Raw genomic sequence first — 20,237 nt, forward strand, 5'->3', positions numbered from 1 at the left:
TAGGGGTTTTTGTGATACTTCAGTTATTTTGCCCCTCCATATTTTTAGGTTTCTAAGTGAACCCAAAGCAGAAGGTAGCAGTCTTATTTTTTCCCAAGTCTTCTACAATAGACCATGGAAGATGTAGACGTACCAAAGATATAATCCTATGCAAACAATTTATTCTAATGATGATTGCTGGCCTTGGCTTCAGCCACCCAGGAGAAAAGCAATTAAAGTCACCCCTCATCCTAGATTACAAGGCCTAAACTTATTCTCTGTTAAGTTTTCAATATTATTAGTTTCATATCAACTTTCAAACCAAACAGCTCTTTGCTGGTAGTTTCTGGATGAACATACATTAACCCAAGTGAGTACAGAACAAGGAATCTATAAATCCTAGGATTCGGAACAATTTCCTAAAACTCATCTCAGAATATTCTCCATAAATATTCATCCAATACAAACTAATTGCAAAGGCAAGGCTCATGGGAGCAAAAATCAGAACAATGCTGGACCAAATATGCAGGATTTGCTCAGGACTCTAGTCCAAGCCTGCTTTTGCAGCAAGATACAAGAAATAAATCAATGTAGGCCATCATTAGCTATACCATGTCTGGAATATTTAGTATTGAGTACTTACACCAGAATCTCTCCCCTATTCACATTATTTAAGCTATTTCTAAAAATTATTTGCTCCTTGCTGTCACACACAGAGTTGGGTGATAAAAGTTACTTTCAGTTTAACAATTAGAAGGCCATACCAACATGTGTTGTGGAGCACGAGGAAAAAGAACACAAATCAAATAATTTTGATGCTTTTCATCACTACAATGATTTTCTGGTAACAGTAGACAGTGACTGGGCATTCCTTGGGAGTGACTGACTCTCAGGGGGACCAGTAGAGAAGACTATTGGTTATAAGAAGGTTTAAATTCTTCACTAGGTACAAAATTTCCCTCTCCTTGCCAGCCAAATGATCATCCCTTTTGCCACTATACTTGCATACCCAATGGTACCTCCTTGGAAAGGTTTTGTGAGTCTGATTTTCTTGGCTAAAAAAAGTCAGCTGAAAAAATAAATCGGGGGAACCTGCAAGTACAAACATACACAAAGAAATGTTGAAAAAATTATCCTTTTCTTTGCTTGTAGAAACCAGTCTCCATACAAGCTTAAGAGTCCAAATCCCACATGAAGGGAAGAGAAAGTCATGACAGGCTAAAGAAATTGAAAGTAAATATGAATATGAGTTTTGTTGTACGGTTCTGTAAAACAAGCTGGGTGAAATTACTCTTTGGGTTGGTTCGATTATCAACATCTCTTGCCACACTGCCATGACCTTTTTGACTTTAATTTCACCACTATGTACCAGCTTTTGTTGTCTCTCCAGCTTACTGTTAGCACCTGTTATCAGGCTGTTCTAGTGGGAGCAGTGATTAGTCTGTGTGTTTATAAGCCATGCTTCCACAGTGAAAACACCCGAGATACTTAATACAGATAATAATAACCCTGTGCAGTCTAAACAACCTTTGGGAGAGCTGTTCAAAAATAATATTGCGAGCTTTCATGTCATAATGGATGGGAATAAGGCTGATTTCCTTTAAAACACACTATTTCATCCTACCTTGCTGGCCTTCAGTATCTCAAACATCAGAGGCAACCCTTGTGTGATGAGCTCCTCAGTGTACTCCTCTTCCTGAATGGACTTGAACTCCTTCAGCAAGCACTGGATGAGGGGCCGCCGGTGCTGCTGGAAGGACGTGCGCAGAGACTCCAGCCACGTGTGCAGCGTCCAGGGAACACCTGCAGACAGAGGACACAGCTCATTCCCAGCTCCAGGGAAGGACGTGCCCTTCTGCTCTTTTACCTTTACTGATATTAAGATTTTAAGCGAAAGCTGCCAAATCATTCAAGAAATCAAATTCCCATTTATCCCTAATTGAGAAGGCTGACGGTTATCAGTACATCCCAGAGCTAATGCACAGAGGCTTTCCTCTAAATGCTAAGAGAAGACTGTGGTCTCTCTGCTCATCTAACCTTCAGCTTCTCTGCTGAGACTACCAATTTGTGGTAATTGCTGTGGTGTTCTGCGTTGCAAAAGCTTTTTGGAAACTAGATTTACACTAGCTCATTTGTTTGAATGTGGCCCTGGAGAGCCATTAAATGGTGAAAAAACCTGATTTTGGTCACTACCTACCTGGATTCAAATTGGTGGTCTTCAGATTAAAACTTGCTTTAAGTGATACCCCATGTCCTCTCCTGATCATTAGTATTTTCCCTAAAGAGCACTGAGCGAGTTAAGCAGATCAGCCCTTTCAAGCAGCTTGTCATGGCAGAAACCACTCTCCAGGAAGTTAAAGGGAACTGCTCCCATGCACTGAGCAAGAAAGCACATGGAGCTAATGTACCTCTGCAGGCATGAGGCTGGATGTGACCTACTTTCTGCTCTTACAGAATGGAGTGGAAGGAAATAGAAGCTTGGTGTTTGGCAAGTGAAAGTTTTTCCTTCCATGTCAGAAAATGTTCAATGCCTGCAGAGCACCCCTGCCACTCTCCTCTCATTCATCTCCAGATCTTTGCCTGCACAGCCCACTGCACACTCTGACCCATATCCCATGGCCCCAGGGCTGGAGCACTGCCCCAGGCAGAGGCACACCAGGCACTTGGGTCTCTCTTTCTCTGTGAACAGATGAATGGGGATGGTAAACACACAGTCCAGATCGATTTCCATCTGCGTCACACAACCACCCTACCCACAGGCAGAAACAACTTCACAGAGAGCTGGTATGATGTTCAAGTCCTTCAGTGGCAGAGCTGGCATGCCAAGGAGTCAGCTCCCTGCTCCTGCCTTCGGAGTCTCAGAAAATAAAGCTGTTTTAATGGTGGACTGCTTTAAAGCAGAGTGCAAAAGAGAAGCAGCTGGAGGTGGCCCATGACAGCTGAACAGTGCCCCGGAGCCTTACCTACACTCTGTCATGCAGCAGTGCACATGGCTCCTGGTGGACACCACTGTGTCCTGAAGAAAGAAGCCACTGGCCCCTGAACAGGGTGTGCTGTGGAGCTAGAATGGGCTGGGAACATGTCAGATCTGCCACCACCTTCTATTCCAAAAGAATTGAGGAAGATGTGACCGTGGCCAGTTTAAGCAACAGCCCCTCAAGAGGGACATGTTTCTCACAGTGGTCCTTCCCTGGCCGAAGCAGATGAAGGAGCCCAGGACTGACCTATGCTCCGGATGTCGATGGTGACGTCCACGTAGCCGTGCTCGGCGCTGTGGTACATGGCCTCCTTCAGGGCCTTCAGCTTGGCCTTGCTGTTGCGGCTGGCGCAGAGCGGAGCTGCCGCCGAGTCGGGCAAGTCCGTGCCCTCGGCCAGGATCTCCTCCAGGGACAGGATATCGCTCTTCTCCTTCTCCGGCTGAGCAAGCAGCTTGCGGAAAACATTCCTGTCATCACAGCATGACAGAGAGCGAGAGAGGGGGCAGGAGAGGAGAGGAAAGGGAGAGCAGAGTTCAGTGGCCAGACTTTCACTGCACTGGGCTTACTTGCTGTGATGCGTCAAGTTAGGACACCTACCCAAGAAATTACTCCAGCTAATGGCAGAACCAGCTGAGAGCAGACCTAAGGCAAGCACAGCTCCTGCTAGCCCACCTGCACTGCCTGGGACACGCCTGCAAGTCACTGCTGTCGTGACACAAACCGCACAGATGTCGCATGAGTGGCGGCATCTTGTGGGAACAAAGACTCGTGAGCTAAATGTGACTCAAGACTTCTTCAGCAGCCAGGGAAGGCCAAGGTGCCTCTGGACAAGCTCTTGGAACTCCCACCATGGCAGCCACCTGAGAAGGGAGCTGCCTGGAGCTACTGAAAGCACCAACACTCACACTCAAAGCAGTTTGGGAAAGCTAGAGCAGCTAGACATTCAACAAGGCCAGTCAGGGCAGGTTCAAGCACAGCTGGGACTGCTCTACAAAGTCACTGATCCAGCTGGGGCATCAAATAACAAAGCCCAAAGTCAGAGACTTTGTGCCCTCAGGTTCACACCAGCATAACCTCATCAACCTCAGTAGTTTCCCTTAGTTTTGCAGCTGCGAGAAGAGAAACCAGGCTGGCTCCCAGCCCACCCTACTTGTATGCCAGTGTGCCCCCTGCCCCCACTTACATTGCAGCATGATGTGTTCCAAACAAATTTCAGGCAGAGAGGGAAGGAAGAAGGTGTGTGTTTGTGATATACAGGTAGGAACACAAGAGTTAAGAGTCTGTGACGTGGACAGCCAGCAGCCAAGCCACAGAGCGCCCCAGGTTCTCCTCGGGCCTGTGGATCCCATTCACACCGGGTGACTTCAACACCCAAAGTGTCCTGTCTGTGCCAGGGATCCCTCGCAGGCTGCAGATGGACAGAGCTGTTGAACCCGCCCTGACGTGCCATGAGCGTGTTGTTAGACTGGCAGCTCGTCTCTAAGCAAACACACGGTAGGTACTGTCTCTAACCTGTATCTATGTTCCTCTGGATGGCTACAATCAGAAAAGTAGGAGTGTGAAGATCATGATACTAATTCATTACACTGCAGTCAACTCCTGAGTGTTGCAAGGTCATGCATGCCAGGTGCTCATCTCAGTAGTTCTTTTTTTTTAGAATTTGCAGCATACAAACAACATTAAGACACACAGGACTTTACAGTAAACATAGATGCAGAAAATATATTCAAGAAAATTAAGGCTGCAGCAGTAGAGACACAATTCACTCAAACCTGAGAAAAATATCAAGAAATTCAGAAGGAATGTTTTTGACATTCCTTTCTGCTGTCACATCAGCTGCCATTTAACAACCACTGCATTGAACACACCACAAGAAGTCCCCTTCCTTTTTTTTTTTTAACATCAAAAATCAAAACACAGCTTGTACCACCAACTGGTTTAATTCACATGCTTGCAGAAAGCCTTACATCTCTGCTCAGTTGGTGGCATGTTCAATTGTTCATGCAGAAATTTCACCCATCTGCTCAAACTGGATGCCCAGGCAAAAAAGTAGCATTTGAAGGATGCCACTAGACTTGCTCCTACTCTACCTGTGTCCATGTGCAGCAGCCTGACTGAAAGAGTTCATGTCACCTTGTGGAGTCATGGAAATGCCATTCCTGTACATTGTTCCTATCATGGGGTCAGCTCCTCGCTCCAACAGCAAACTGACCAGTTCAAAATTTCCTGCAAGGCAAGAGTTGCATTTTTACTCCTTTTAAAATCCAGTATTTGCTCAACTAAACCACAGATCCCAGCTGAGGAATTGTTACAATGGGAGGAGAAAGAAAGTCCTTACCAGCAGCTGCTGCCAGCTGTAAAGGAGTTTCAGAGTAATTTTCCTCTCCATGCTCTAAGGAACCTTCTACTTTTGCTCCAGCATCCAGCAATAGCTAGAAAGAAAATTCACCATTTAGAGCAACTGGGGGTATCACAGTCTTCAGAGTTCATGAACAGTGACAAATGAGAATCTAATGCTTCTTGTTATCTGCAAACCAGATACAATGGAGATACATGACATGCAAATTCTGCCCATCGTTTCACAGAGGCAAATTCATTCCTTTTTTCGCTCATTTTACGCTGCCAAACTCCAGAAGCACCAGCGTCCAACTTCAGAGCCAAAAAAGTGTAACCCAGTGTTTTTGAATGGGAAATGGGGTAAGGTCAGTGTTAGGAAGTAATGCACTGGAGATGGAAGAAAGTTAGCCCAACAAGCATCCTTCCTTCATGATCTTCTAGAAGCCCAGCACCATCCAAAAATGGATCACTTTTCAATTGTCTCCATCTTTTATATGAAGACATGGCCAAAAGAAAGGCAGTTCTTAAGAACCAATTGCAGCAATGAGTCCAAAAGCTGTGGTCTCCATCAGGGACACTTCCACGTAAGTAGCAGCAATGCTGAAAACAAAAGTGGCCAAGGAGAGCAGAATGGAGCCTGTGCTCCAGCCCCCTCTTGGCCATTTCTGTCTTAAGGCCTTCAAAGTTTTGGTGCTTGAGTGTGTCACAGACACAGCTGTTTTGAAGAATAAACCTTCTCAACTTTTGAGATGCCAAAGCACGGAACCAGCACATCCCACGTGACACCTGGATGGGGTAAGGAGAGTGAGGGATTCTCCCCCTCTCCCACCAAGGCAGCAGTTTTGTGTTTGCTAGAATATTACAGTGTAAGAAAGTGCAATGAATGAATAAACAAACATATAAAACAAGTGGTCAGGAAGGAGCACAAGGAGTTGTCAGACTTTCTTTGGTGCAACTTTGCTTTAAAATTGTCCTGTTTAAGCCTCATATTGGTTAAGGTTTGAACACCATATTCACTTTGTAAGTCTATCATGTATCAGTACACTCTTGAAGAAGCAGAAGTAACCAATATGAGTATGACAAGAGGATGCTGGTTTGAGATGGATGTAATTAGAACTGAAGAGGAGAAAAAAAAAATGAGATGCAGGTAGGGAAATACAATAATACCTGAACTACAGGAATATGTCCATGCAACACAGCAAATGTCAGAGCTGTCCAATGGCGGGTCTCAGGGTGGACGGATGGGTATTTATGAGCAGTACTGACAACCTATAAACAAATTAAAGTTATTTTTTTAAAGAGCTATATGTAACAAAATTCAACCTGCCTGAAAGCCAGGCATGTGAGGGAGTAAGTGAAACAGAAAACCTGGGAAAGGTGCTTTATAAAATGATTGGCTTCATTTTTTCCTGCAAAATTTTTCTCAAAATTAAAACTGTTCATGCTGATTTGACAGCTTGATTTGAGTTCTTACCAAATGAAGTCTTTTACCAACTACTGTAGCTCCATCTAAACCACTGGCCACCAGATTCTTTTGCACAAGGGCAAAGCATCCACAGCTGGTTACAACAGCACACACTGGGGAAGTAAGGATGGATCAGGACACTTACAGTTAAGGACCACTCCCACTGACTTCACCAGGCCATGTACCAACAGCCCTGGGTCTTGGGATTGCTCCAGGCCCAGCCAAATTTCTTTGCACTCAAATCAGTACTTTTGTCACTGCTGTCATGAAAGACACATCACAAGCCCTACCCTGGAGTTTGCAGGCATTCTTCCAGGCTCTTCCTCTCTCACCAGAGGGAAAAAAAAAAGTTTGAAAAGTGATGGGGCAGAGTGTCACTTCAGAAATGTTTAAGAAAATCTCCTTTTTACTGCCTTCTCCTGTCTGATTTGAGCTAAAAGTGCTGGGTGGTAACAGTTGAAAGAGATGCAAACTATATCCTTAGAAAACAAAATGCTATTCTTCAGGTTGCTCCTTCCATTTTCTATGCCTTATTGCCTGGTGCCTCTAATGTAGACATTGGAGAAGATTAATAACCATTCTTTGCTTCAGTTTCCCTGTCTTAAAGATGGGGGTATTAATATTGATGAGGTTCACAGAGCTGGTAGAATCTAATGAACATTTGCAATCCAAGGCTGCACACTCAGATGGAGTGTGACACTACAATTCAAAATCCTGTTATTGATCTTCAGAGGAGGACTAAAATCAGAGTAAAAGATGCACCATCTCTGTGTCTCACCAGCCAGCTCTGCTTTCACTACCTTGTCTGAAGTACTTTAATCCATACAGGGGAGCAGGGCCAGTCATTAAATATCCAGTTCCAGCAGCAGCTCACATTTCCAAGCACCACATGCAGCATTTTGCTAGATGCAGGTCCTCAGTCCCAAGGACAGGGATGAGGGCAAAGTCTGAATACCCTGTGCAGATCCCACAGCTTGCCAGATCTGCACCAGCACCTGGCTGTTACCACCCAGATTTGCCAAAGAGAGAGCTCAAAGGGCACCACAGGGAGTGTGCTGGCCTCTGAACAAGGACATAGGGCTCCTTAGGAGCAGAGCTGGGTCAGGAGGAAGAGGATTGAGCAGCTCAAGCCTTGGGGTTTGGGATATGGAGCAACAGCAGCAGAGGGGAAGGATGGGCAGGTTCAGTGAATGCATTCAGCTCCTTCTCAAGCATGGTTCCCACCACTGTTCGGGGCAGTCCACAGAAAGCAGCAAAGAAAATTAAGTCATTTAAACTCCTTTGCTCCTTTTTGTTTTGTTGTGTTTTCTTGGGGTTTTTGTTTGGGATTTTTTTTTTTCCCAAGTCAGAGTTCTCTCCAGCACAGTGTTGGCAAAAGACCTGTGCCTGGATAAGCTTTTAAGGATGAGACTGACTGAGCGGCTATAGGTCCCACTGAGTACAGAGCAAACTGCAGCTTCTCAGCACATCTGGAAATGAGTCCATTTTCACTAAGGGTGGGCAATCAAAAGAGGGAGGTGCCCAGCATTTGAGGCTACTTTTGGAAACATATTTGCAAAGTGAAAGGGAGAAAATTACGCAGCACCTGACAGAGAATTTATTTTTGTTCATGGTTGATTTGCCTTTTTTTTTGCCATAATTGCCCAATTTGCACAGTTGGTTGTGGTGTGCACAAATCATCGTATAATTGCACGCCATAATTATTCACAGTTCTTGTCCAAAAGTGTTTTCATTTGATTTTAGAGCAAACACTCTACAGCAGTGAACTGGGGAGGTTCACATTCCTCACTGGAGCTGTTCTCTCAGATGTCAGCAGTTTCAGGAAGACAAAATTGTTTAAATTTGCATTTGATTCAAGTCTGGAAGATTACTGGAGCAATCGGGAGGACTGTTCCTAATGAAAATTTGTCCTAGGAACCAAATAATGCCACCTCACATCTGAGCCACAAGGCAGGGTTAAGGAAGAGATCAGCCTCCCTGCCCATCCAGTCTTTGGTCTGACTAGCGGTTCAATTGTTCAGTTACTGCCAGCTTTGAGGGTGGTGTGCTTGACTCTGGGGAACTGAAATCACCAGCTGATTCCATGCCATGGTAGTAACACTGTCAGTCTCCTACTGGTGACATCCATGTCTACTTTTTAAATTGGACTTTTTAAAAGTGCAAAACGTCTGTCTGAAACAGTGACTCCAATTTATCAGCTCGCTCAAGTCCAAACAGAACAGATGGAACACAGATAAGTGAAGCAGACAGCTTAATTTACTCATGACCTCAACAAATTGAAACTGGAATCATTAACAAATAACTCTTAATGAATTTTCAAATGGCTCTTTAAAAATGTACATACCTGCATTGCACTGAGTTGGACAACAATCTGTTTGGTGGACAGATTGTCTGATTTTGTGATATGCATTCATCAATGAGACATATTCTGGAAGCTTCAAGCCTCGCATCCAACAGTTTTTAGCCCAAGGCACTTTGTAAAACGAAACAATGGAACCTATATGGATCTTGTGTGCTGGGGGTGCTTACTTGGAACATCCATATGCATAGAAATGCTGAGCTTTGGCAAGTTACCAGATGGATGTTTCTTTCACCTTCTTCATTTAAAGTCAGCTGAGATTAAGTGAGTCCTTCTAGTAGCATTAGAGCTGTGCTCAGGGCTAGTGCCAATTAATGCCTGTATTCATTTGCAGTGTGCAAACACAACTAAATCACTATTACCTGTGGGCTAAGTCCAATGACTGGACCCCTTCTGTGCAGTGAATCCCAGTGTTAACATAAATACCATTTGATTTCACTGTGCATTTCAAGTGGTCCCAATCCCGGATAAAACAGATTTGTTTTCTTTTTCATTCTTGAGATTTTCACTCCGCTACAGTTTCAGGGGGTAGTTTAAGATGTAAACAAACAACAGAAAAAAGATACAACCAACAAAAAGTCCTCACCTCAGCATTCAGATCTGCTCCAGCATCTAGCAGCATCTGCACCATAGCCTCATCACCCCTGACACAAGCATACATCAGTGGAGTCATGCCCTAGTCATTTTGTGGAGTTAAAAAACAAAGGAATTGACAGATTTAACACAGAACTCTCTTTGGTTTTTAAAAGCAATTATTTAAGTATATATCATCAAGACTAACAGCATGTATTTAATGAAAGCCATTACTTCTGTTACAAACATGCCCCTCAAGAGTAGCAAAAGTCAAACATTTTTGTAAAAATCTCCATTTTTATTGTCACTTGTGCTTACTGCTTGTATTTTTCATGTTGTCTTCATTCAGCATGGTGAGTGAAACGAGGCTGGCAGTCTCACCTCGATCGTATACTAAACTGAGCACTTTTGTCTTGGGGGCCCCAGCAGAGACACGCTTTCACCAAAGCAACCACTGGTATTTTAGAAAGACAAGAATTCTATTCAGTTTTCTATGATCAGAGTGTCTTAAAATCCAACTTTTCAATTCCTGAAAGAGCCTTTAAAACATCTCAAGCTCCTTTTAAGATCAGTCAGATTTGAGCACAGCTTTTTCAACACAGATACTGTAAGGGGCTGGAAATGTCAAGGCTTTGTATAGCACTCCCTAGCAAACATGGACTTAATTTTAAATGAAATGCTAGACAGCTTTGTTGCAAGTTGCTGGCTCTAAGAAAACGTGGTCCTGCTTGGAGAAAAAGTAGATTAAGTAACCCTTCACTACAGAATCACCACAATGCAATTTGTATTAATCTGAAATACCTGCTATGCCTGATCACTATTTCCCTTAAGGGAAGTACTGCTGCGGCTGTGGTAATGAGTCCAGATGAATTTATTAAACCTACCGTAAAAATTATTAAACCTACTGCAAATTATAACAGCAAAAGCTGCTTATTAAATACAGTGAGGGGTGCTGACCAACAGCCACCACTTGCTTTGCAGTAAATCTCCTGAAGCAAGCAGCTACCTCTGATGCATGTTTACAGCCTGCCTCGAGGTCCCCCAGTAAATCTGCTGTCAGACCACAGTCCATTTGCTCTTTAACCCAAATGCTGCTGTGAAGGGAAACTGGAGGTACCTGTCCTGGCCAGATACAGAGCTGTGATACTGCTCTTCCTAGCAAGAGCCCAGCACCACTCTTTTTGCTGAACTACCCCAGTTTTCTTGTTTGTATGAAGGGTTAAAGGTAGTGGGTCCTTAGGTATGGAAAGGCTGCTCCTGAAGAGACAATATAAATTAATGCTTATCTCTGCAAGGTCCTTAGATCCTCCCTGAAAGACATTGAGCATTTCACAGGATCCAATCTGCAGTGTACTCATGGAATAAGCACTTGGGGCCTCATGCCATTGTTGAGAAAAAATAAGTTCACCCTAGGCAAGAAGAGTTCTTGGGTGACTTGAAGCTATTTGCAAAGAGAATTTGAAAGGATTTCAGCCACAGCCAGTGGCAAAGCATTTCCTCTGGCAGTCAGTAAACACTATGGGAACAAACAGGACCACACAAATTACAAAATAATTGTGCTTGGGCCTTGAAACATGAAGATGGGGTAGCAGCTTAAAATTAAATACATGTTCCTTCAGCTGGTTTTTCAGTTTCTCTAAGTGGCATCACTGGATAAATAAGTCAAGTGTTCATTGAGCACAAGGGGTCTAATCAGATCTGTAGAAAAGAATCTGAAAACCCGGTGCTGGGGCTCCTCCTGCAAGACACTGCACGTGGGCAGCCACAGTGAGGAGTCCTGTGGCGACATCCGGAGCAAAAGCTCAGCCTGGGAACCATGCAAGATGTCCTGACCCTGCTGCAGCTGAATGAGGACTTAACACTGACTAAAGGGAGCCCAGAATGTCATGCTGCAGTGTCAGGGTTTTAAAGAGTTAATGAGGATTTAAACCTCCCCTTCACTGCTGTCCCTGTTGCTTTTGCCTCTGCCAGTCCCCCCAGGCTTGCCCTGTAGCTCAGCCTTGTGCTGCAGCACCACTCATCCCCTCTCTGCACGTGGCAGGAATGGATTTTTAATGAGCCCATCATTAGTGTTCGAAGCACACACAGGAACACAGTAACAATGTGTACAATCAACACAAAGGGCATTTGGCTTTTGGCAAAATATGAAATTACTGTCTTTCTTTCAGCTTTGTATGACTTAGGGCTCTGTCCTGCAAGATGTGGGATCCTGCGAGATGTGGGACATTTGATCCAGCAAAACATTTAAGCCCAGGCTTAACTTTCACTCAAATAGGATGTAAAAGCATGTGTTCAGAGTTAAGCATATGATTAGGCACTTTGATGAATCAAGCCAGAGTGTTCCCAGTTTTCATCCTGGAGGACAGAGGAAATATGCTGTGAGAAGTTTCCAGGTTCAGACTAACTTAAAATAACAATAATTTTAGAAAGTATGAACCTCGGAATGAGCAGTCTGATAGTGTATTTTTTTTTTTTTTAGGAAGTATTGCCCTCTCCTAAAGCTTTTCTCAGATGAATCCACAATACTGACTCAGACTGAAGCTACTGAACAGCAATATAATTCACATTCCTGGAACAGCTTTTATCTCAGAAGACCTAAACCCATGAACAGTCCAGCTCTTGTCCCACATGACCACCTGAGAGGTGGCAGCCAGCTGGCTCCTGTCAAAAATGATGCCACAGCTCTGGGAACACGCAGCGACAAACTTTCATCAGGGGCACCAGAAGGGTCAGAGGAGTCTATTTCAAAAGGAAAGGTTAGTATTCATAGCCATCATTTCCCTCTGGGAAGGGGGAACCACCTTGGTGAGCATCACAGTCCAGCAGACAGGTGCCAGTAGGTAGCTGCAGAGGGCAGCTTTATCCCCATGCACAACCACCAGCCTCACCAGGTGCAACTCCAAGGAAATTTAGGCTCTTCAACTGGTGGATGTTGGCCACAATGACCAGTGGAGGGGTAACTGCAGAGATACTTTCACGTCTGTGAGGTCCCTTCGAACTGGACTGAAATCCATTAAAGAGCACCAGCAATTAACCATTTACTGACAGGCTGGGTGGTGCACATGAAGTGCTGACAGATCCCAGAGCTGTGTGCAGTGCAAGACTGCTCACCTCACAAAGCCCTGTTTCACAGCACTGAAGCAGTTTTAAGTATTTAGCTCAACACTAAGCTCTCTTGGGATCTTCCTCTGCCTTCACTCGACACAGTTCACTGTTAAAAAGATTTCAGGGGATGCAGTCGCCCTCATGCTGAGTCACCTCAGTACTGGCAAGCCAATACAACTCAAAATGACCTCACTTAATGTGGACGTTCACCTGGCAGTGCTTTAACTCAACAAAGGGGAAGCATTAAGGTCCTGTCTATGTAGAGCTGAAAGCTGGGGCTCATTTCCTGTGACAAGCAGACAAACCTCTCCCATTCCACAGCTGCTCCTGTGAATGTCTATCCCATTACCTGCTCGCTCATGCTGTTGATCCCATCTGGCCCCAGCAAGGATATGGCTTGCTTAACCAGATCCGTCCGGCCGCAGTTGAGCATCCGGAAACCCAGGTCTTGCTTGAACTTGGCCTCGGTGGCAACTGCATCCAGCTTCCGAGAGGCACAGAAACAGTCGTCGATCCTGCGGGGGTGAGAAACCAACTCCCTCAGAGGACAACCAGAGGACAGACCTCCCCAGGAAAATAATACTGTGCCCTGGTTTTGAAGGATTTAGGTCATGCATGCATCCATTCTCCTTTGACCTGCATGTGCAAGGGAAATGCTGAATGGGAAATTATAATGCAAGCTAATGGGAGACTGCCCTTGGTCTATCTTTCATGGGATAACTTATAAATTTCAATAGAAACTGGGGGAAAATAGCACAGCTTTCATTTGATTTTGTTTCCCTGTTTAAGCAATGCACAATACATTCTCACCACAACTTTTGTCTCTGCATGGCAAGGTTATCCAGTTCCCCTGATGCCTGAAAACTTTCAATGACTTCAGTAAGCTTTGAACTTACATCAAATGAATGTATAATCGTTGACAAGACACCAAGGAGAAAATAATGTCACTCCAAACACCTTCAAGGATCTTATCAGCATAGTCCCAGTAACAGGGAAGCTTTTTTGGAGCACAAAGTGCAAGTCACAGAATCATAGGCTGGTTGAGGTTGAGCAGAACTTCTGGAGGGCACCTGGTCCAAGCAGGGCCACATGTACATAAGACCACTATACAACTGAGGAGCAGGCAATCTCACCAGGTAGTCATGGCAAAACACCACAAATCCTTGCTGGCTGTGTCTAACAGACAAGATGTCATTCTTTTAAGGTCTTATTCAAAAGATCTTCAAACTGTGAACTGATATTCATTTCAAATGAAAGAAGGGCTAGGAGTTATTTAGCCAAGTTGTGACTCTACAGCTCCAGAGAGAGCCAGGCAATTCAAATCTAATGTTTATCCAAGTTGGTTTCATCTTGCTAAAAGACAGATTTGATTTTCTTTCATGCTGAGGAGTGTCTGGGGCAGAGGGTGGAGTCAAATCCACAGTGCTTTTGGTGTGAACTTGGATAAAAGGATTGTTTGGTAAAACACCTCTTTAAATCTGCAAAAATCCTAGGTCAGAAAATGAGGGGCTACTTTTGAAGGAAAAACAAAATAGAGATGAAAAGTGAAAAAGTCAAGCATACATCAAATATTTGTTTTTCTATTTCATATGTAAAAAAACCCAGCAAATCAAAAGAAAAATAGAAGAAACAGCATATCACTATCATTTAAATTTCTTCTTCAAAGTGCTTTATCAGACCTTTATAAAATATATAACACTGCTTAATATTTAACAGCACTATGCACAAATATATTTATATAGAAGCAGTGGCATGTAGCAATAGCTGCTGCTCTTCCTCTTTCAACAGAGGAAGGAAAGTGAAATGCAAAATACAAAGTGTTTTGATCAAAGCTTCTACAGGTTTGAAACCGGCATCCGATCTCAGACTTGCTCTCTGCTGTGCTGGGCCACATCCAGTCTGAAGGACACCAGATGTTTTGTTGATGTTCATTCTACTGCTCAGTTTGGGTTTTGACTGATAAAAAAAGTTCATGTCCTAAGAATGCAAAAAAAAAGGTATGCCTGGAGTATCACCACTCAGGGGATGACGTTCTATCACCACAGGATGCTGCAAGATTAATGCACAACACTCAGTCACAACAAACACACTGCAACAGCAATAACAGATTCTGCACCAGCAATGTGCCCACAGCAGAGAGGAAGAAAGCAACACACAGCAAGGCTGGGTTTTCTGCAGTAGTTTCTGACTGAGTTTAAGTAAAAAGCAAAACCAGCACAGACATATGCAGGGCTGAGCTCACTGACACTGAGATCCATGGGAGCAATCGAGGCTAAATGCATTCACACCACATGGCACATTTCTGACACAAGAGCTACAGCAACATTTGGTGCTTGTTACCCCCATAGCATGAGATGCTGGAGATCATCTGTGCCCTCCTTTATGGCATGGCAAAGATAAAGCATGTTCAGAATTTAGCGGGGGGGTGGGGGGGTGGGGTTGGTGCATGGAGGAGAGACCTCCCATCGGCAGATGGCATTCCCAGATGATTTTGGGCTGAAAACAAGGTGGCTCCTCAGCAAAGTGCCGCTAAGGAAAGATCTAGACATCCTCTGCAGAGGTGTCTGCTGCTATGAATCACTGCCTGTGTTAATTCACTGCTTCATCGTTTGTACTGAGGTATGTAACATATACTGAATAAAATGGGTCAGACTCTGTCTGACAGAGCTCCACTGATGTCAGCCCAGCTGCATAAAAATAATAGTTGATCATCTCCTTTTCAAAAAAAAGCCAAACTTTGACTTGGATTGCACACCCATAGAAAGGAGGAAAAAAGAACAAGGACCTATCTCACCTAGCTTGTATGGGCTCCCCAGATCTCTACTCTGGCATGGGTTCGAAAATCATCAAGAACTCCTCCATGAATTGGCTCTGGTCTCCTAAAAGTGCGTCAGTTCACCTGCTTACTATAGTCAAGGAAGGAGAGCCATAAATTCCTGTTGATATTTAGTATCAGCAAATCAATACTCTTCAGTCAGTTGGAGGGATAAGTGTCTTGGTCCAAGGGCTACAGCTGTAGAAACAGTGCAACAATAACGTGGATGCAGAGGAGTGCCTGCACAGCGGGTAGGACACCAGCGCTGACAAAGTCTGAGCTAGACCAAGTTTCACAAAACAAGAAACCACAACTTAGTACCACTGACAGTGGCCTACTGCCTTTTTTATACCCCAGGCAGGATCACTGTGAGTATTACCATATGTTGACTAATAAACTAGATAGTGATCAAACTGGTGAGTTTATTAGAACAGGAGCATGACACAAAGGAAAGAAGAAGAGCATGAGGAGAGAAAGCAACATCTCGAAAAGCCAGAGAGATGAATGAGTTAAGAAAAAAGAAATTCAACATGTACTGATAAAAAGCAGTCAAGAGACATCAAAAAATGATCAGGAACTACAAGTACAAATAGAGAAGCACAGCATCACTTTTAACACTGGAGAAGGCCAGCTGGGAGGATTGCACGGCAGACAGACCGAGCTGTCACATTTCAAAATGAAAACTGGAAAATTAAAAAAAAACCCAAACCCATCAAAAATCAAACCTAAGGCAACACAGCACTGCATTTTCTCCCAGGTTCTCTTTCTTAGCATTCACTGCATAATACTGATTCCAAAAAGAAGCAGAGGGTGTCTGCTCCATCTTACACTGCGTAAGGGAACACTGCTCCATCATGGACACCATCCAGAATCACAAACATTAAAGAATGCAAGATAAAAAAAAAGTAATCAAATATACTCCCAGGCTTGACTCACTCAAGACTCTTTCACTTTGGACTGAAGCAAACATACTGACAAGCTCTGAAGAGGTGGGAAAGGGATGGGAAAAAGCTTGAAATACAAGGCTGATGGGGAACAAGTGAAGTCAGCTAAATACACAGGGTCAGTTTTTAGAGTTGTGAAACTGTGCCTGCTCAGCAAGGGAACAGAGCATACATGCACGCAGAGCTGGAGCCCTCCCCAGCTGCACTGTCAGCTTTTGCCAAAATGTCTTTGTGATCTTTCCAAGTGCACAGGAGGCTGACACCAGCCCAACAGCAGGATGTCCCCTCCAAGGCTACCCTGGTTTGTTGCCAGAGTCTGCCAGCCATCAGCATTCACACAGGTCATCCTTTCCCCAAGACCTCACCCTGCAGAAAAGGTACATTTTCATCAAAGGGGCTGGGAAGGCTGATGGGAGGAACAGAGGATCATGGAGGCCCAATGCTCTTCTGCTTCTACCTAGGGACAGTCTCAAGATGGCAAGACATCACCACACCAGATGCTGGCTGGGTCAGGGAAACTTTGAGGTCTCACAGAGATGATACAGTGACAAAGGTAGGACTGATCAACATCCTCTGAGACTGATAACCCCTCTCTAAAGACACAGTCCATTCTGAACTTCCATATTTAGCAACCTGTGGGGCTGGGCAGGCTGCTTGGCACCACCACCATCACCACTGCATAATGCTCCCATTCCCAGAATGGAGAAATAATATGTTTGAATTAATAATGCACACTTATCACAGGCCTTGTGCTCAACACCCCTCCAATTTAGGGGTTCATTCAATCACAGAGCCTGTCAACTCCCTCCCTTCCCTAGTGTGAAGCAAGCCAACAATTACCTTTAAAAATAAAAGGAAAATTAGAAACAAATGAAATAATTTCAATTTTACATTTGCAGTAAAATTGTGACCACACTTTTTAACTCACAATGCAATACAATTTTCTCCAAGTCCTCTTTTAATTCCTGACAGATACTGCCTCTACAGCTGTTATCTTCAAGATCATTACAGTGTTGCCACTGCACATAATTAAACGGACTGTGGCTTTATATGGGGAGTGCCATGGTAACATTAATTATGTGCAAATGGTCACTGTCAAACACTGCATGGTGACCATGGCACTGCATCATATTCTGAAGTACTCAAACCTCTGAAAGGAGTCAAAGATAATCTTCTTCATTTGTAATGGGTCCTAGCAGTAGAGCAAATTATTTTTCTTTTCCCAAACTCACATTACAAAAACATAACGCAGCACTTCTACAGCAGTGCTTTAAACACAAGGGATGTTGTTTTTTTTTTCAGTTTCACTCGACTGGCTAAGAGAGAGTCTGTGCTGATCTTTAATAAGTTACTCATGGGTTGAATACATTTGGGAAAATGGATGATTCAAAGGCAAAGTGTTTCCATCGTAACTGGTAGACGCAGCTGATTCAAAAGAAATGGAGTGCAGTGTGTGATGAGCAGCAGGACAAACGTTCCCCACGGCTCAAATGAACAGATCACTGCACTGATAGCCAAGCATCAGAACCTTGTTTGTTCACCTGGGACTCCATCACCAGCCCTTTCAACTGAAAAAAGTATAATCTATTAATAAGGTTCATCTTTTTAGCTTTGTAGAATCTATCCAGTTTGTCCTAAATACGAATGAGATCTTGAGTCAGAAATTATAGTTCAGCTGGTTGGGAGCCTGGAAGGAGTTGTCTTTTAGGCAGCAATATACATGCATTTGCAATGCTGAATTTCTTGGGGTCATGGATCACCATTTTGATCTGGCCTGCACAGCCCATAGCACAAAAGGGTCTTGTTCCTTGCCTGGGGCTCTTCAGTGAGACTACAGACACAAACAGCAAGAGTGGGAGCAGCAGACAATTTGATTTAAATTTGTGAGCACTCTTTTTTCCAACGTGGTGCTTTACAAAGGAGTATAATGCTGATATTAATAGAACTGCAATATAAATACTATATTGAGACAATTATTTGCATTTTCAGTTTTGGAGAGAGGAGAAAATGTAGGCACAAACATGTTGATCAAAGTAATGAAGAGCACTACTTTATATAGCAGAAAATAGAGTATCTCCATTTACTTTAATCATGAGCTAAATTAAGACAAGAAAAAAATACTCCAAATGTTTATTATCCAACCTCATATTCTTGCCAAAGGTCTGAGAATAAATTGGTTACAAATACTGGAAAATACAATAAAAAAGTGATGCGACTATCAAATCAAGACCCAAATCTGTATTTCAAAACACTCTTAATACTCCAGTTCTGTGTATATAGGTCAGGAACCGTGTTCAAAATTAAATCTGAGCTCAGATTTTGAACAAGGTCACAGCGCCATAGGAAAGTTTTCATACAGACTCATCTTTCATATAAATGGATAGCACAAGTCTTCACCAATGAGTGGGAAACGGTGTGTTATCTGAATCCTGACTATTGTACCCAGAAATATAATACAGGGGCATGTAATATATTCAGGAATGCAATAAAGGGACAGAGCATATGAGACAGCAATAATGGTATTGCTTGTAATGGGAAAAAGAAGGCTGGATCCTAAAGCCCCTAAAAATGCAACTGTATTCCCCCCTAAAAGTGAAGGAGAACATGAGGCCAAGGTCCTTCTCTTTAATATTATTTTTTTATTACTGCTGTCTTCAAGCAGACATTTGGCAGGACAGGTTGAGATTCACCTCAGAAACCCATGCTCTAACTCTAAGTAATAAAATCTCCTTCATCTGCTGGCACCATCTGTCCCAAGGGACTGCTGGATTTTGTCAAGTAGCTTGTTTGCTACTGCTCACATTTTTGTATCTAATTACAGCAATAGCCATGGCTAGTGTTAAAAGATTAGTGAAAATTTGTGGGAAAAACAAGGACATTCAAGAAGCTAGGCAAACACCAACCATTCCTACTTGAAGGTGGCTGTATCTAATTAAATAGCAGAATTTCTTGGCAATTTTATACTCTCTTTCTCCAGAAACTCAGCCCCTTTACTCAACAGATTTTAAGAGAGAAGGAAGAGCAGTGGAAATATTTTTTCTGTTTTCTAATCTTTATTTATTAAAGTCCATTTATATTTCCATGCTTTAGTACAAGCACAAGATTTCCATAAATAAAACATTAAATGCAACTCTTCTGCTTTCACTTTGAAGTTAGAATTGAACACGTGATATAGTAGTACGATGACACAGCAAATGGCATAGACTGCTCTGAAACAACAAAATAACAAATCTTCCCTTTACATCACTGTATTTTCCCCTTTCCATGGTTTTAAGAAAGCTCTCTTGAATGAGCCAAGGATGTTCAAAAATATTTACTTTTGAGAGTGATAATCCAATCCATCCAATCCATTTTCCTAGAGAGCCTTCATTAAGAGGGATGGTCCCAGACAGAAAAGCAGACAGGTATTCCCAGAACAAGGCAAATTGGAAATCAGGACTGATTTTCAGTTAAAGACAGATTTCCCAAATGCACTCAGACCCTGCATTTGCCCAGAGATCTTTCTGGACCACCACTGCAAATGCAGCTCCGAGTGCTGGGTGAGCCTGCGAATGGCAGCAGCTGAGGGAGCACATGGGAGAGGTTAATAAACCTGGTCCTGTGCTGCAGCAAGGCTTGGGTACCTCTACACCTTCAACCTGAGCTTAGCATGACCTGCTAATACTCACATACTTCTGTGTCC

The 20,237-nt window shown here is 43.4% G+C and overlaps 1 protein-coding gene across 1 annotated transcript in view; it reads right to left on the reverse strand.

The window, feature by feature from the left end:
* The window catches only part of ABTB3 (ankyrin repeat and BTB domain containing 3), a 164,513-nt gene that overhangs the window by 20,747 nt on the left and 123,529 nt on the right, over nucleotides 1–20,237 (reverse strand). The window contains exons 5-11 of the mRNA XM_053944080.1: nucleotides 13,146–13,311; nucleotides 9,705–9,794; nucleotides 6,462–6,563; nucleotides 5,296–5,389; nucleotides 5,048–5,183; nucleotides 3,204–3,424; nucleotides 1,604–1,782 (exon numbers count right to left, since the gene is read on the reverse strand). Coding sequence (XP_053800055.1) covers nucleotides 1,604–1,782; nucleotides 3,204–3,424; nucleotides 5,048–5,183; nucleotides 5,296–5,389; nucleotides 6,462–6,563; nucleotides 9,705–9,794; nucleotides 13,146–13,311 — 988 coding nt within the window. The remainder of the gene's footprint in view (nucleotides 1–1,603; nucleotides 1,783–3,203; nucleotides 3,425–5,047; nucleotides 5,184–5,295; nucleotides 5,390–6,461; nucleotides 6,564–9,704; nucleotides 9,795–13,145; nucleotides 13,312–20,237) is intronic.

Source organism: Vidua chalybeata, chromosome 5 (assembly GCF_026979565.1).
Source record: "Vidua chalybeata isolate OUT-0048 chromosome 5, bVidCha1 merged haplotype, whole genome shotgun sequence".
NCBI classification, from domain to species: domain Eukaryota; kingdom Metazoa; phylum Chordata; class Aves; order Passeriformes; family Viduidae; genus Vidua; species Vidua chalybeata.